The sequence below is a fragment of the Dermacentor andersoni genome, chromosome 4, assembly GCF_023375885.2.
Source record: "Dermacentor andersoni chromosome 4, qqDerAnde1_hic_scaffold, whole genome shotgun sequence".
In the NCBI taxonomy this organism is placed as follows: domain Eukaryota; kingdom Metazoa; phylum Arthropoda; class Arachnida; order Ixodida; family Ixodidae; genus Dermacentor; species Dermacentor andersoni.
Window position 1 is genome coordinate 95622801 of NC_092817.1, and position 17573 is coordinate 95640373.

Below are 17573 nucleotides of genomic sequence, written 5' to 3' on the forward strand. Positions count from 1 at the left end.
CTCTAGCGCTGGGTGCAGGTGTATACTGAGCACTGCACGCGGATCACACCGGAATGCGGCCGTTGTGGCAGGGAATTTAAACGGTGACACCTACCGGGCATAGCCGCATGACGCCATGTAACCGCTGTATACACTGCGGCGGCTCTAAAGGTTGTTTTGAGCGTACTTGCACACTGAACACTTGCGTGCGCTCGCACTTGAAAGGCCTCTGAGTCACTCCGAGCTCAAAGACGAGCGAGTGGTTTCTCCATCGCCTCAGTGCGAGACATGCGTGGGACGAAGTTAAGCCCAAGTCAATGCGGAATCTGGAAATACTGTTGATGGCTACGACATGCGTAGGCGGCGGCAAACGAAGCTCGAAAGCTGCAATTCAACGCTAACGTGGGAAATGAAAGCACTGAACTTGTGGCCGGCAACTATAGAAGTCGATGATATTCTCTAGCAAAGCTCGATGCGTCGCATAACGTTCTAAATAAACATTGCTGATAATCAACGTATACCTCTAGCACAACGCAGTGATTTTTTGATGTCGTGATTTGAATTTGTTCAGTTTTGATTTGCCGCTGTCTCTATGCCGTTGACGTTTGGATTGTCTCAAATATGGAAATGTCTTGCCGCTTTACAGAAGCGTTCCGTGAGCCGACCGCAGTAGAGCCGTATGTTTACCGTGCAATTAAGAAACGAAGCCCACTATGCACCTACATGAAGCCCACATGATTTTTGAAAGGAATGTACGAATAACATGGTGGAAGGGTGGAACATACGTGGGATTATTGGACGGCGAACGGGACTGTTTCAGTGAGATGATGTTAAACAGCAATAACAAAGCAAGAAAATGAAAATCCAACCAACGATTACCCCGCAGCCATTACCCGGATAAGCTGTCTTCAGCAAGCATGTCAATATATATACGCTGTTTAATATATACGTCTTGCCTACTAAACTCCATCCGTTGTTAGTTTGATTTGCAGGTTGAAATAAATGCGACTCACTGCGTGCTCTTCCAGTTGGAGAGCACTGTACTCCTTCCTTATCACAAGGAGCGCGATGAAAAAATGTACAAGTCGCACATTACAGTTATGCTAAACACTTTCAAAAGTATGGGCTTGAAGACACACTGACCACTTCTAGCCATTGCATTCAGACCCTAGAACTTCATAGCACGCTGTCATATATATAGGAACTTCAAGTGAGGCATGCACAGCGTCCGACCTAATGTGTATGCAATAAGGTATACTGTGACGTGAATCCTACTCCAAATAGATTTCGTTATATACAGCTGCAGTTTAATACGCCAGATTGCTACTTGCACGGATATAAAGGCGTGGATTTCTCTGTATACGTCCGGCTATATGTCCTGCTTCACACTGATGCGACCTTGTAGTGGGAGCTATATACAGCTGAAGATAGCCACGCGAATGGATGCGTCGTTGATCCGCGTTTCTCTCCGCGTCATAGCGTCAGCCGCTAACACTTGGCACAGCCCCAAGCACGGTTCCTATCGCCGACACAAGCGCCAGAGAAGGAGGCCTCTAAACTTTCATTCATGCGGCTGCTCCGTTTTTGATAGAGTGTTGTGTGGTACGATCGAACACTGTTATAACAAACAAGCTTAAGGGATCAAAATAGTCGACATATACAAGGCAATTCGATATACCAAATCTCGCCTGTAAAGAACCGAAAAGAAGTTTTGTAAAGCATTCGTTGAATATACGGATATATTATACTGATATAGTGGAGAAAAGGCGCCAGTAGGAAACCCATTTGACGAAAGCGGAACTGCGCGCAGTGGGCACTAAACTTTCTCTTTGCCTTGTACTGCTTCTCAGAGAGAGAAAATGATAAATGAAAGGTAGGGAGGTTAACCAGGACTGAGCCCGGTTGGCTACCCTACACTGGGGAAAGGGAAAGGGGGACGGAAAGATTAAAGGAAGAGAAAGTCCACTGGAGATATCAGTCGGTCACTCAGTCCGGATCGCAGACGCTGACTCAATCCGGTCGCTTTCAAATATCGCAGCAGCGCTTTTGTGGCCTTTTGTAGCTGCGATATGCGAGGCCATGGTCCCAAGATCTTGTTCAAGGTGAACGGCTTTCCATCTAGCTGATTGAGAGCTGTGCAGAGGTCTTGCCTTTCATTTTCAAAAGATGGGCAGTAGCACAGTAGGTGTTCTATGATTCCCTCGACACCGCAGGCATTGCACTCGGCGCTATCAGCCATTCCAATCAGAAATGGATAAGCATTGGTGAATGCGACGCCCAAACGTAAGCGGCACTGCACTGTTTCCTCATTTCGCGGAAGACCTGGTAACAGCCGCAGAGTCAATATAAGGCAGGCGTTCTCGATACGCAAGAGCATCCCTGAATGCCGGCACAGTATACCGGCACAGCACATCCTACGCGAAAAATGCTTCCGCTGTAAAAAGAATAGATAGTTTTAGATTAGGACGTCCAAGCTTTGCGTTCCGAAAACCACTACGTGCATATAGAAAAGAATGAGAAAAGAACCCAAAAGAGCGCGAAGGGTTTACTAATGTCCCCTGACGCTTTCTCGTCATTCCGTCTTGTTTCGCGCTGCACCACTTATCAGTATGGAAAACAGACTAGCCCAATCTACCCCCTTTCTAGCTAAAGCTTAGGTGTGGCTTGAGCATCATATCATAAAGCTCTCTACAACAACTCCCTCGAACGCAGCGTTCGTGGCATGCAAGAGTATTTTTGGCACTGGTATCCACTGTCCAGCGTATCCACTGTCCAGTTCGTTATAATTTCTTTTTCTTCATAAACGATGTTATCGTGGGAAAATTGTAGGCCCAGCTGTCGAAAGCATCAACAATAAGCTTGTGGTGCGACAGAACAAAAGCAAAACAAACGAAGAAAAAAAAAGCAGTAAGCGAAAAATAGCGGAGGTATAGAGTATTACGCCACTCACGCGTAGCTTGCTATAAAATATAGAGCGCCTGTATCAGCGACATGCAAACGTCCAGTCAGAGCGAGCGTTTATTTTACGCCTATTACCGGTCAGTAAGTTCCCTTTATACGATATAGATAATAATACACTTTATCCAAGTTCGCTGTACTTGGGTTCGTCTGCTGCGTGCAGCGATATATACGTACCACGTATTGTGTATGTATGTAGTCGGCTACTTATAGTGCTACGTATGCCACGTATGAGCGGTCAGAGCCGGACAACGAAGGCAACGATGTACGAAGTTCCAGCAGCCACAACTGCGCATATACATTGAAATCGTTGTCGTATATTCGAGGCAAGCCAACCCCTCGATCATGTCAACATATAGTTGGCCAACCAAATATAACCAGCCTCGCTCCTGTACGTGGCGTGGCTCCATTTTCTGCAGTTATCAACTGATGACGATAATACAGAAAGCAGCGGTGGATTCTTACGCCCAAAAACTGCAACTGACTCCCACGAGGCACCGAGTTAAGTGTTAAGCAGTTAAGCAGTTAAGTTAAGCAGTATAATCGCTTGAAGCGCACCGAAATTTTTGTGAACGCGTGCCCCGCTGCGCTCAGGAAGCGGTGTACGATCCAACCGGTAAACTCCCGAACAGCAACAGAACGTCCTTACCTCTGAGCCATTGTGCGGTATAGTCCACATTTGCAGAAGCCGCGCGGCTCGCCAATAACGGTGCAAGCGGAGCGGCAATAGCCTCAAACTAAGTCACAGGGCAGATCAACGAGTAAATGAAAGGACCGGAGAAAAGTTCAGAGATAGAAGAGAAGCACAGTTTGCAGAAGAAACGTGAGGCGATAAGGTTCTGCACACGTATGACACGAGAGAACTTACAGCTAAGCCGCGTGATGACATACGTATAGTGGCTTTGACGTTGCACTATTATAAGCCTGAGAGTGCGGGATCAAATCCCGGCCACGTCAGCCAGATTTCGATGAGGGCGAATTGCAAGAGCGGCCATGTACCGCGCATTAGTTGTACGTTGAAAGAACCCCCAGGTGTTCAAAATTAGTCTGGAGTCCTCCACTACGCCGTGCCTCATAATCATATGCTGGTTCTGGTACGTAAAACCCGAGCATTTGTTTAGCTTATACATGCAGGAAAGATGACGCGTATCCCGTATTCACAGACAGCTCTTATACGTTAGAACTGGTCGTAAGAGCTAATTTCGGTCAATAAAGATGCTGGACATCTTATTGCGCCGGCGGCCAGCAAATGGAAAAGAGTGTGATTACGAAAAACGTTGTGGCGCCCAAGCGTACATAACGATACTACTTCTGGTAATAATAATAACGTAACAGTAATCATTATTGACACATCTGAAGATGAAAAGAAGTAACCGGGCCCGTAGAATCAGATTTAGCATGAGCTTGAAAAATTTGCAGGCATTAGAGTCGGTGGTAATGTCGCAGTACAGAGACTACTAGTAAAAAAAAAGATGATAAAAAATAAATTAAAATCACTTATAGACGCCCTTGTTTCCTTGCTGGCTTAGACTGAAGAAAATTACTATGAATACGAAGACGACGATGACAGTGGTGTCATGCATAGAAGGCAAACTACAGTATCACCACAAGTAGCACTGACATCACCCTGAACAGTGAGAAAAAGATGAGCGCACCATCAGATTAAGAGGAAATAAGATGCTGGAGAGTCACGTGAGTGGGGATGACTCAGGCCCCCGATGCACAAGTTGTTTCTGCGTAGAGATATGCGAAGGCACTGAGCTGTACATGCAGCGTCAAGCATAATCACGTACTGAGCATATCCCACCCAGATACTTGGACGTATAGAGAGAAAGAGCCAAACTTTTGCGGCTAAGATGGAATAATGCTGCAGGACTTGAAAGTGGTCCATGATGTGAGGGGAGTATACCACGCAGATGCTGTGCAGGTTCTGACAGTGGCATTTTTGATACGACGTACCGAGACAGAGAGAGAGAGAGATGATGCATAGAAAGGTAGGGAGGTTACCCAGGGGTCGTTTCGGTTGGCTACCCTGCACGGGGGGAAGGGGTACGTAGGGGGACAAATGGTGATCGAAAAAGTATTCGGCTGGAATGCGTGTTACGAGCATATAATGTACAGGGAAAAAAAATATTGGCACAGAGGTAGGACGCAACAGAGGTGCAGAATGCTCATCAAATGATACGTGTCAGGAGCCTTTACGCAAGAATTTTGACTTGTGTAAGGACAAAGCCTACGAACGAACATGTAGCTGCAAATTGACATTAGAATTTCTTGTCACCCTTTTTTGGCATATACCACGTAATTATGAGTCATAACGGTATGTATTTGCTCTTGAGCTCACAGCAACACATGTCTTATCAGTAAACATAATGAATATTACGTAACATTCAGTTTTATGTGTGGAAGCTTTGACCACCATGGAATATACAACGATAAATCCACGTAGAGGACGTAAAGTTCATAAACGTGAAATATTGATTATATGTCATCATAACAAAGAAATATGGCCTACAAACCTATTGAGCAATACTACAAGTTGTCATTTATTCCAGAATAAGTACACGTATATTGAAATATACTATCATGTGGGATTATTGACTACGGCAGCTACGAAGCATATGCCATCATATCGTCTTTTTCAAATAGACATTAACTATTATTGAGAGAAATGAAACAGGAACAAACAGGCTTACCTGCATTTAAAGAAGAACGATTATTATTATTATTATTATTATTATTATTATTATTATTATTATTATTATTATTATTATTATTATTATTATGCGCATGCGCCAGCACTCAGAGCTCAGGGTGGTTCCTGGGCACAGTAAATAAATGAGTGATTGATTGATTGATTGTTGTTGTTGTTGTTATCATAGCCAGAGACAAAAGGAAAGGTGGGGAGGCCCGTCTTGTGTACTACCCTACACAGGGACAGGAGGTATAAAAGGACGAAAATGAAAAGCGCGAGAGAATACAGTTCTTTTTTCGTAGGTATATGCAATGAGCTGAAGCAGCCCACATCGTACTAAATGGCAGTGCGGTAAACACCTCGCAAAGTTCACGGTTGCTTAAGAAGAGACCGCTTGTGCTGATTTACGCCATTGAGGTGAAAAAGAGGCTGAATATCGACAGCCTTCGGAAGCACAATATTGGCGATTTGGTTGCTAAGATGGTTTGTCCGATAAGATACATGCAAGCACCTCTGTGGTGTCGCACTTGCATACCGTGTTCGTTCTCATTCTTCGGTTGCATGACGTGACCTTTACATTCGATACCTCAATATCGTAGTGACCTTCAATTATACAATCATAAGTGTGTCGGCATACGAAAAAAGAAAAGAAAACAAGCGTTGTCACTCACTGAGCGTTGCCCAGCAAGGAAGCAACATCAATGAAAAGTCCGGAACGCTAATTTGCCTTAGAAATGGCTGCCAGATGGAGATCATGCATAATTTGTCGCAGTATTATATACGCATGTGTAGCGCCGCGGTAGTGTTGCGCTTTACACGTCCCATTGAACGAGAGTTGCGGGTGCACGAAATGCCTGGAAAACAATCACATGTATTTCAGGCAATCAATGCCTGAAAACAATCGCAAGGATCGTACAACTGCGCAATTACACAACGTAGTCGGTCAGAGCTCAGGTATATCAAGAGAACATTCGCATTTTATCTTTGCATGAAATGCGCCTAATGTCTTATTCATAATAAAAAGTAAAGATACGCATATATGCTGTTGATGAAGTGGATAAATCCTAACGTCTGTTAACTCTATGCTCCTCTGTTAATTGTGAATGTTATTCGATTTTAAACTGCTATCGCAACTAGAGGCACGTACTATCACTTATGTATAGCTAAGTCTTCAGTTCTAAGCGGGAAGCTCTTGTCATAGCAGAGAGGAGCTACAAGATAGCAAATGCAAACTATTTAAAAAAAATATTTACAAAGAGCGCGATACAAATGTTGTATAGTCGTATAAGGTTGAATATGAGTGTACATGGTTGAAGTGCATTGACAAAAATAACCAAATGGTAAAGTGTTCGCTACACACTTATGTGAATGTGTAATGCTGTACGGGATTGTGTTATTTGTATACCGTTGATGAAACGTCAGAAAGAAGCAAGAGGATGTAGGTTTCTTACATAATATAAGACGCACTAGCCTTCCCCTTTGTAACCTTAACAAGGAGCAAATCGGGCTATGTTCAATGCACGTCGGCTTCATTTTAATGTCTGGTTCTTTTCTTCTGTTTTTTAGGAACCTTAGTGCCAAAAAGATGAACACGCGATCATTTGCGTGCTACGTTACTTATAAACTCAGAAAAAACGAGGGAGAAACGACATTCGAAAAGAATTTCAGATTGTTTGTTTTGCATGATATATTGCACGATAATTGTCAACTCAGGAATGAAGTTTCTTATTTAATTTTTTCCTTTTATAGCCGTAGGGTGGCGTCTTATTTGAATGTTTACAGCCAGTAATTATCATAATTAACGAAGATAACAATTAACAAATTGTTCTCATTCTATACTTGAATAAGTGAGGTGTTCTACTTTTAGAAATGTTTTCTCATTAAGAAAGATGTTAAATAGAGCAGGTGATTGTTAGGACTTTGTATGGAAGGTAAATTCGGTCACACGGTAAACGGGATTGTGACTCCGCGTTTATGTGAAATCCTAAGGAGATTGTGCTTATACGAAGCTTATAAATATTACGCTCTTACCACACTGATTTTTGCCCATGCGTACTATATAATAACTGTTTAGAGCGACACGTTTGAGTGGCCTGGGAAATGGCACGTGGTATATTGGGATGAAAAGTCACGTGGCCGTGACGGACGGAGGCGAATGCGCGCTGACGATACCCGCAGTTGTCGCTGGAAGTAGATGACTATGACGGCCGCTTGCTTTTTCCAGCTGTGGAGGAGGCGCAAGAGACTGCAACGTATCATTTAAACGTCGTACATTTGTCGATTGTGGGAACGGGGAAAAAAATAATAATTTCAGTGCGGTGACATTTCTACCCCACACAACGGAACGTGCTTTTTTTTTTTACGCTTCTGGGTGAGGGGCACGTGTGCCGATCCTCGGCCATTTCTTTTCACAGCTGTACTGAAGACGGTGATGAGGAATCCACCATTTCTTTTAGAACTTGGTGGAGTGAACCTCCGGGAAGTAGTGACTCGAGGGGGGTCAGAAGTGTATTACGTGCGCAGGACCTCCCGCTCCACTTCACTTCGACGTGCAGGTTTCAAAGGCGTACTGCACCACGGAAGAGTTCGCCAACAACGAACTACCAGCTCGATGTCGATGGCGACCAAGGCACTTCCGACCGCCAGAATGGTGCTCCAGCTAAGCATTCAGCAGCGCTAGCAAGATTCCACAAACGCCCCCCGAACGATTTCCCAGTCGTTGTGCCATCCCGAGTGCTGTGTAAACCGATGGCCACGCGCTATTGCGCAGGTGTCACCAGTGTGCCGAGCGAGATCCACGAGAAGCAGACAGCCTGCAACGTGGTTCTTCCCGCCCGCGGCAATTCCCCAACGGGAGGCAGCGGCAGAAGCGGCAGCAACCCACCTGTGGCCGCGGCCGCGGCGAGCAGAGACGCGGCTGCCGCGCTCCTCGCTGCTCCCCCGAAGAAGCGCTCCTTGTCCCGGCCGTGCACCGCTGCGGCTCCGTGGTCGGCCAGGATGGCCGTCACACCAAACTTGAGCGGCGGCGGGGGCGGGGTGCGCAGTTCGTCGTCGTCGTCCCGGGGCGTCATGCCTCCCGACGAGGAACAGCAGTCCAGTTGCTGCTGGTGTTGCTCCTGCTGCTGCTGCTGCTGTTGCTGCTGTTGCAGCTGCTGCTGAAGCTGGTGCTGGAGCTGCTGCTGCAGTTGCTGGTGTTGGTGAGCGACGGCCGCGGCTGCGGCGACTTGCTGCTGGTGGTGCGACACTAGCGAGCCGACCACGACACCAGAGGCCGGAGGTGACGACGCCTCGACGCCCCGCGCCAGCAGGTTGTCCACGAGGAAGGAACTGTTCGGCCGGTGCGTGAGCGTGAGCGGCCCGGCGGCCGTCGGGTACATCGGAGCGCCGTGCGCGTCCCCGCTCCCCGCTATGAATTATACACGAGTCGGTTCGCCCCGCGCGGTTCCCGGATCAATGCATGGGGGAACCGGGCGCCCGACGGGGGCCGCCGTTCCCATTGGCCCGCCGGCCCGGCCCGCTCGCATTATGCGGGGGCCGCCCACCGCAGCGGACCTCGCCGCCGCTACGCGCTACCGCTGCCGCTCCGAGCACCGCGGCCGAGCCGGCCGCGGCAGGAGCCCCGCTCCCTCCATTCCTCCCTCTGATCCGGCCGGATCGCAGAAGGGTGGCAACTCTTCGCACGCTACAGCTCCAGCCGAGCTCATTCGATCGGCCGATTTTCTCTCGAGAGTATACGCGCGCGAAGCGTGGTGTGGGCGAGTGAAGTAGTACGCGGCGGCGGTCTCTGAGGTGAGGCCGATTGCGCTTTCACGAGCTAGCGCAGGTTTATGCGGAGAGGAAACGGCGCCGGGTGATGCGATGCGGAGTCCGCTCGCAATGTTTGCCTCGAGCTCAATGGTGGAATGGTGGCGGGGAAAACCGACGCTCTTTCACCGCGGCAGACTCCGCGGTAATTAAAGAGTAGTGGGCGACTAACTATGCGGGCGATGCAGATTCCTGGCGGTGTCGCGGGGGCGTCGCGTTATGACTTTGGAAGAGGCTGAAAGTTCTCGGCACAGTAAAACGTACCGTATACGCATGTCCTAAGTTAGCATCGGCAGTAATGATGCTTTCTCGACCGGCACATGCGGTCTCTCTTGTACGCTATATACAGTCACCAGTTTGAAACTGGTGCTATTCAGTAGACTAATTGACTTCCTTCAGTGCCCGTGACATAAACAGCAAACACCGCGATTGTATAAACACTCATATATTATTGCTACGTTGGTTAAAACTTCGAAAGAACATTTCGTACCATCGTAGACCTACGACATGACGGTATATAAGTCCAGTAGCTTACCTTTCTGGTTGCGTCATAAATGGGCAAGCTAAACAAATTAGTTATTTTTTTGTTCATTGGGTTGCCGATACCGAAAATAAAATGGAACATTTCCGTTTCTCACTTATGCTCCTTCCTTATCTCTGCAGCGGTGCAGTATAATATTGGTCACTATTGTTTCGACGCCGTATAATTCCTGCTTCCTGCTTGTACTACTTCAGCTTAATTCTTTCCCCTGTATGGAAAAGTAAAGTGGTAAGTTCTGAGGTGAACCACAGGGGTTGGGTTTACCCACAAGTGTTCTTAAAAGAGAAGACGTGTAGTTAATAACATATGTGCCGTGCAGTGGCATAGCCAGAAATTTCATTTGTGGGGAGCTCACGTTGGCGCTCGGCCTCCTCCTTATGGAATTTGTCGAGGAATCAAATGCATGAATAATAACTGCATTGCCATTGCCAAAGATGGTGCAAACGAATTTTTGAACGCTACGCACTGTCGCGACAAGTAAAATATGCATTTTCTTTCATAAAAGAATAGACTCGCATGTCCCAAAAGTTGTGCCCGAATAACTGATATCAATGCTTTCATGTTTTTTGTCTATTTAATAAATACAGAAAGTATCCCACGAATTTTAGAACTATATCAGTTCGAAACTAGCAACGCAGTGCGTGCCGCTGATATGAAAAATGTAAAGGTCGTGAAATGAACAAGTTGAGGACAAATATTCTACTAAAACTTTGTCATTTAAAACCCTTGTATACATTCTTGCACATATGCAACGGCCAGGGAAAAATCTCAGTGACGCTGTCCTTTGTTACAATGTATTGCGCAGGAGCAGCTGTCACCGGTCGTGTATTGTGAGTAATTATACCGAAATTATAGTCGTAACAGAAAGCGCATACATATAAAAAGCAGGAGTTCTGCAAAATGTACGAGGGCGTGTCAAATGAAAGTGAGCGAATGCGAATATATGACAAACGGAGTACTTTATTTAAAAGTAGTCTCCATGAGCATTTAGACATTTGTCCCACTGACTAAAAGTCGCGTGATTACCCTCTCATAAAACTCCTTGGGTTGCTGCTTCGAAAAGTCTTTACCTGATTCTTTCACGTCATCGTCCGACACGAATCTGGTTTTCTTGAGCTGTTTTTTTCAATTGCCCCAAGATGGAAGTCGCAAGGCGACAGGCCTGGGCTGTATGGCGGATGTTGCGGCGTTCAATTGCCACCTGAACATTGCCAGTTTTGTGTTAACCACATCAACGACGTGGGACGACCTTGTCACGGAGCAAGATGACCTCATTCGTCAATTTTCAGCGTCGTTTGTTCTTGATTGCGACACGCAGCCCATCAGGCGTATCGCAATATCGGAAACGATTGCTAGATTCTCCAGGTTCAGCATATTCGATCAGTTATGGCCCCTGAATATCGAAAAAAAAGGTTAACACCTTAATGACAAGTTAATGACGGCCTTTGCTTTCTTTGTGGGTGATGAATTCGAATGTTTCGACTGTAAACTTTGCCATCGTGTTTCAGGCTCGTAGTAGTGGCACAATGATTCGTCCCCCGTCACATTTGCAGACAAGAACTCGTCACCCTCATTGTGATATCGGATCAGATCAGTCAAGGCAGCGCCCAACCTCTCCATCTTCAGGCGGTGGTTCAAAATATTGGGCATCCATTGCGTACACAAGAGCCGATAACCGAGATTTTCATGAATTATGGTGTGAACCAAACCGTGACTGATGTTCACACGCTCTGCCAGTTCATCGATGCTTATCCTGCGTTCTTGTCTAATCAGCTCATCAACCTCTGCAATTGTCCTGGGGGCGATTGTACGGTGGCTTTGGTCCTGTTTTGGGTCGTTATTGCAACATTAACGTCCTTCTTTGAACGGCTTGCTCCAACGCTTCACAGTGGCCAATGAAATGCAATGTTGAACGTGCACGGCAGACAAACGGCGGCTAAATTCTTTTTGGGGAGCACCTTCAGCTGTCAAAAAACATCACGAAACCACGCTCTTCAACTTTTCCAGCGTCCATTACGTCAGGCAACCATGTTCAGCCCAGTGTATGACAGCATTAAAGAACATTCATCCTCATACCTGCGTGTCACTTTTCTAAATGAGAGATGCCTGCGTGCTACGCGCATGCCTCGTAGATAATGAACCGAACCATTATTGCGAGGGGTGCGTTGGCTCACTTTCATTTGACTCACCCTCGTACATTAGAAATAATGTACTCACCCTCGTGCATTAGAAAAGATACAACGTAATATACAAATGCGAAGGTACAGCTTGATAAAGGGCAAAAAAATGCAATTGGAAACAAAGTTCACTGCATTTATACACAAAACCTCGCAACAAGATATTTAAATATACGTATAAGTCTCTGCGAAATCTACATATCTAAGAAAAGGTCACTGTATATAATGCGTCAGACAATGCAAATAAACATGTTGCGCAATCACAGATTCACAGATCACAGAATCCTAGGCCTCCCCCCCGCCCTCCTCCTCCTTCCATTCCCTCCGATGTATCGCGCGCGACGGAAGGCGGCGCGCTTCCTCCCCGCTTTTCTCCCTTGCGCACAAAGACTGAGCCACCATCGTTGGCTGCAAATGCATGGGCGCTGTCACGAAATCTAGCCCGGGTTCACAATGTTCACGCCGAAATGTCTTTTATAGCGTTAAAAAGACATTCTAGACAAAATCCAGAAGGATTTCCGGCGCCGGGTGTTGTTTTGGTCGGCGGTGCATGACAGCACGAAATAATTTCGGGAGGGGCTGAAGCAATTTTAAACGCAAGCTTATTTCTGCTTTCCATCGATTCTTCCATTCTGTGCGAATGCGAACAAGACTCTGTGAGAAGAGGAGAACTGTGACTAGAAAAAAATATTGCTGTATGGAATGTGCTTCCATAGAGCCTCTGTTGAATTTTCCTGGTTGCGTTTTCTTTTCTTTTTTTCTGTCATCTGGACCTGGGGCACCGTTAACCATGGACCTCTGAACGCGTCGCGCCTGGTTTCTACGCTAGATTAGATGGGATATCAGGAGCAAGGTGCTTAGAACTAAGACTGACTCTAGCCCGCGATCTACAAAAATCTTGCGCCTGGGCAGCTAACGGTCGACAAGAAGGTAATGCTTCATTATCTGCACTAGGAAGCCTTGCATGCATACATTGCGCGCGCACACGCACGCACGCGCAGACACATGCATAAACACGCACGCACGCACACACAGCAGACTCTTACCTTGAAGAATACCAATGCCCAGTGAAGCAGTCTTTTTCGATCAGCTGTATTAACAATTTTCCATGGCCATTACTATTCCACACATTTTCAACATTTCGAACTTGGCCCGCAAATTTATACTGGGCGTCACATTGCGTTTCTCCAGGACACAACGAGAACATAAGCATATGACGTCTGCAGAACGCTTTCGAGCGTGCAATAAGTAATTTGCTGCAAAGGCCGTGATTATTACACTCTTTTTATACTTTGCACACATGACAACCATAATGTGCCCCCCCCTCTCCCCCCCCTGATCTCATATATTAAATCGGGCCACATCTTGTTCTTCCAGGCTAACATTATACGCAGTTCGTAAAATATACACATACCGCTTTGGAGAGCTTCCAAAGGTAACTCACCGCAAATGCTCTTACTTACCGCACATACTTCAGAGATTTCACCAGCCCGAAACTTACATATAACAGCGTTCCTATTTCTGGTAAGATTAAATTAAGGGCCACGTTTGCTTGTCCGAGGAAACGGGGAAACATTTCGGACAACGGCTAGATAACGAATTTGAATCCTTGGGTGACTTACTGCAAATGCAGTCATTATTCCACTCACTATCATCGATCACGTGTTCCATAATTCCACCATGTATACTATAGGTGTTACAGGTTACATTTAACGAGCACACGTTAAACTTGGCACGCAGATCACTCATAACGTTACCCTTATTCTCAATAAAGTTTAATTGAATGCGATTTGCAATTCTGTCAGGATAGCTGACAAAGCTTTCAGGTGTTTCGTAAAATATACTTATGACGTTTTGGATCACACGCATAATTGATTCACTGCAAAGACGCTGCACAGGTAACCGACATATCTTAAACTTTGCCGGCACCCGTGAACAGACAATACTAGAGCACCATCCCGACCGATCATCGGCTCAGAAGGCAGTGAAGGCACTTTTGTGTTTTCTCAGAACTTCTGGTTTGCGCGAACGGCTTTAACTCAAGTGCTGTCCGTACACGTATCTACACCTTCTCTTTCCCTTCTCTCTCTTCCCCTCCTTCCCATTCCCCAGCGTAGGCTAGCCAACCAGACTATTGACTGGTTAACATCCCTGCCTTCCTGTATTCCTCTCTCTCTCTTTCTCTTGCCGGCATCCATATCATGGCCCGTATATCCAATATAAATTTGGTGCCCCGTTCAATACACACAAAACAGCAGGAAAGCGTTTGACCCGTTTTGTATGACGCCTGACAAATAGCGAAAAAAAAAAAGAAAAACGAGTGTTCAGCGTCTGCAAATCCCGTAGTTAAGCCATCAACTTAAAGTTGTGTGCATTTCTCCTCTCTTTATTTATTATTCCTTCTTTCACTTTTTATTCCCCTAAATCCTTTCCCCAGCACAGGGTAGCCAACCAGTATTTTCACTGGCTAACCTCCCTGCCCTTTCCTCTCTTTTTTCTTCTTGTCCTTCAAACTGTGGTTGCTTATCGCCCTTAAAGGGACAAGTACTACGAATGAATGAATGAATGAATGAATGAATGAATGAATGAATGAATGAATGAATGAATGAATGAAACTTCATTTGAAATGGCTCTTTGTCCATGCCGTTCGACACCAAAGGGAAACACTATACCAGCTTAAAGCAATAAATTATCCTTTCAAAGCTATTTTGCAAATTTTCGTGGTAAGACATTGATTATTAAAATAGAAAATGAAGGCCAACGTTCTATTTTTCGAATTTCATGCCGGAACCTCGGCGTCGGTAAAGACACCAGTGTGACGTCAGAAATTTTAAATTGTTCCTTTTTTGATTAATTGAATTCTCGGGTTTCACGTGCCAAAACCACGATTTGATTGTGAGGCACGCCGTAATGGGGGACTGCGGAATAATTTTGACCACCAGGGGATCTTTAACGTGTCCCCAAAGCATGGGACACGGGCGTCCTTGCATTTCACCCCCATCTAAATGTAGCCACCGCGGCCGGGATTTGCTCCCGCGACCTCTTGCTTAGCAGCGAAACACCATAGCTGCTAAGCCACCGCGGCAGGTGTGTTTTCTTTATTTTCTTTTCTTTCTTTTTGTTGCCATTTGGGTCATTATGATGCCGTAAATGTTCTAGAACCTTGCGTACTTCAATTTTTGGCTCCTTTAAAACACAACGTAGTCCATCTTTGGCAGGAAATAATTAGATAGGCCTTAGCGAACACCATAAAAAATATGTGACGTCATGGCGCGCTGGTGCGAGAACTTCAAGGCGGCGGCGCTACCGTTCTTTTGTTTTTTCGCTTTTTTGTCAACACTGTAATATAATTTACAACCTTAAATGTTAAAAAGCATGTAAATGTGTGGAGAGAGAGAGAGAGAGAGAGAGATAAGGGAAGAAGGAAAGGCAGGGAGGTTAACCAGACTGAGTCCAGTTTGCTATGTGTGTAAAAGTGTATATAACTCATACACTTAGGGTGTCAATTAAAAAAATCACACCCGAAGGGTGCGATTTATATAACTGACACCCTTGTCTATAACTAAGGGTGTGAGTTATAGACACATTTAAAACCTTTTTCACTTTTAAGGGTGCAAATTATTTTACAGTGAAGGCCCCACTCCTGGTAGAATGGCGTTTTCCTTTCTTTTCTTATATGGTATTGTACAGGTGGTAGCTTACTCACATATAATTTTTTCTCTGTAGTTTCCTTTTTAGCATCTATTTCTATCGGGCTTGAACTTGGTGCAACATTTCGGTCTACCAGGACGCTGGGAGAAAAAAAAGGCATATAACGATTATATGTCGAATTCTTGTATGGGTATTTTTATAGAAAGGCCCGACGTACGCTATTTAAACTATGTCTTCAGCGGTAGCTCAGTGGCTATGACGTCGCGCTGTTGAGTAACGAGCTCCCAGGCTGCTGTGCCGGCCGCATTTCTTTCGGGTTGGAATGCAAGGACGCTAGTGTATATCGTGCATCGGATACACGCTAAAGAATCTCAGATGTTTCGAAATTGATCCGCAGTCACTCACTATATGTATACTGCGTGCCTGAGAATCAGATCGTGGTGATGGCACGTCAGACCCCGGAATTATTTAAAGATTTCAAAATCTGATCGTACACCACTCGTCGCATGCCCTCCTCCCCTCCCTCTTTTCCACGTGTACTGAAACTCGAATCCTCATTTAGTTCTCTCGGTACACTAAGCAAACAGAGTATAGGCGCTCTGTGTCGCGCCTCCAAAAGAGAAGACGAGAATGCAGCCATTATTTGCTCATCCTCTAATTGTAAAATATTGAAAAAAAAAAGATCGCTGAATGTGCGAACGGTCGTTATACATTAATGTTATCCACTAGGTAGTTCGGGAATGCTCCTGAAAGCTGTAATCATTTCAGGACATTTCTTCACAGTGCAGTCTGGTCATTTCACTCCGTGAATAGGTTGTAATACCAATCGCGAACTGCTGCGCAGTTCCGTGGGACGTGGAAAAGGCGGCTTGCTCTATGCGTTAGACTGCCTTTGCGAGCGTTTCGATTCTGTTTTCGCAACGAGTACGTTTGCCCTTGCGTCCGTCCGTTCGCGCTGGGGCGCAGGAGCTTTCCCACGGCTTTCGCACGCGGCTGTGCGAGTCGATAAACAGCGCCGCGCCACCGCCACAGTTTGAATCCAGAGCTTGGCTTGCGATGGCGACGCGCACGCATCCCGTTTCAAAACAAACCGCGCGCGTAATCGCGACGCCTGTTGTTCGGGAGAAAGCGCGAGCACTTGGAATTGCGATACCTGCCTGGAGGCTGCGGCGAGACGTTTGTACGTAAGCATCCATATAGACCGGGTGTCCAAGGCCTCCTGCGGGCAAAGGATGTGTTTTTTGTCTCCATGTGAATGGATACCTTGTTGCATTCGCGCTCGTAGGCTCGTCTCATAACATACGGCCGGTGGCGCGGATGTTATACTGCGGCGGTTGCGCCAGCATCGTATTTCGATGAAGACCGCCTGTGACGGTATGTACTCGCGTACACAAACAGAGAATGACAACATGCGAGTCGTGTGGCGCGCACGAAAAAAAAAAAAAAAAAAATGAGTGCCAACCTTTCGATGGCAGAGCTGCTCGCTCAGAGGACGTCGGGCAAGCTCCACAGGCATACGCGAAACTCTGTTTCCATGGTTTGCGGCTTTTTTTGAAGAGTAAATAAATGAGAGGAAAAAAGAAGAAAAAAAAAAAAGAGTTTTGAACAGAAAAAAAAGGCACGTGTGACAAAATTCACCGCTCTAGTATAACATACCGCTTGTTTTCCGCTTCCCTAGTGCATCGTAGCCTAACGGGCTCAGCCTGGTTAACCTCCCTCCCTTTCCCTTATGACTTATCTCGCCCCCCCTCTCTCTGTCTTTCTTGTT

General features: G+C 46.1%; 1 protein-coding gene across 1 annotated transcript in view; it reads right to left on the minus strand.

Moving 5' to 3' along the window:
* Dbx (homeobox protein Dbx) overlaps positions 1 to 9133 on the minus strand; it is a 95651-nt gene extending 86518 nt beyond the window's left edge. The window contains exon 1 of the mRNA XM_050183511.2: positions 8517 to 9133. Coding sequence (XP_050039468.1) covers positions 8517 to 9009 — 493 coding nt within the window. The 5' untranslated portion in view covers positions 9010 to 9133. The remainder of the gene's footprint in view (positions 1 to 8516) is intronic.
* Positions 9134 to 17573: the final 8440 nt, after the last annotated feature.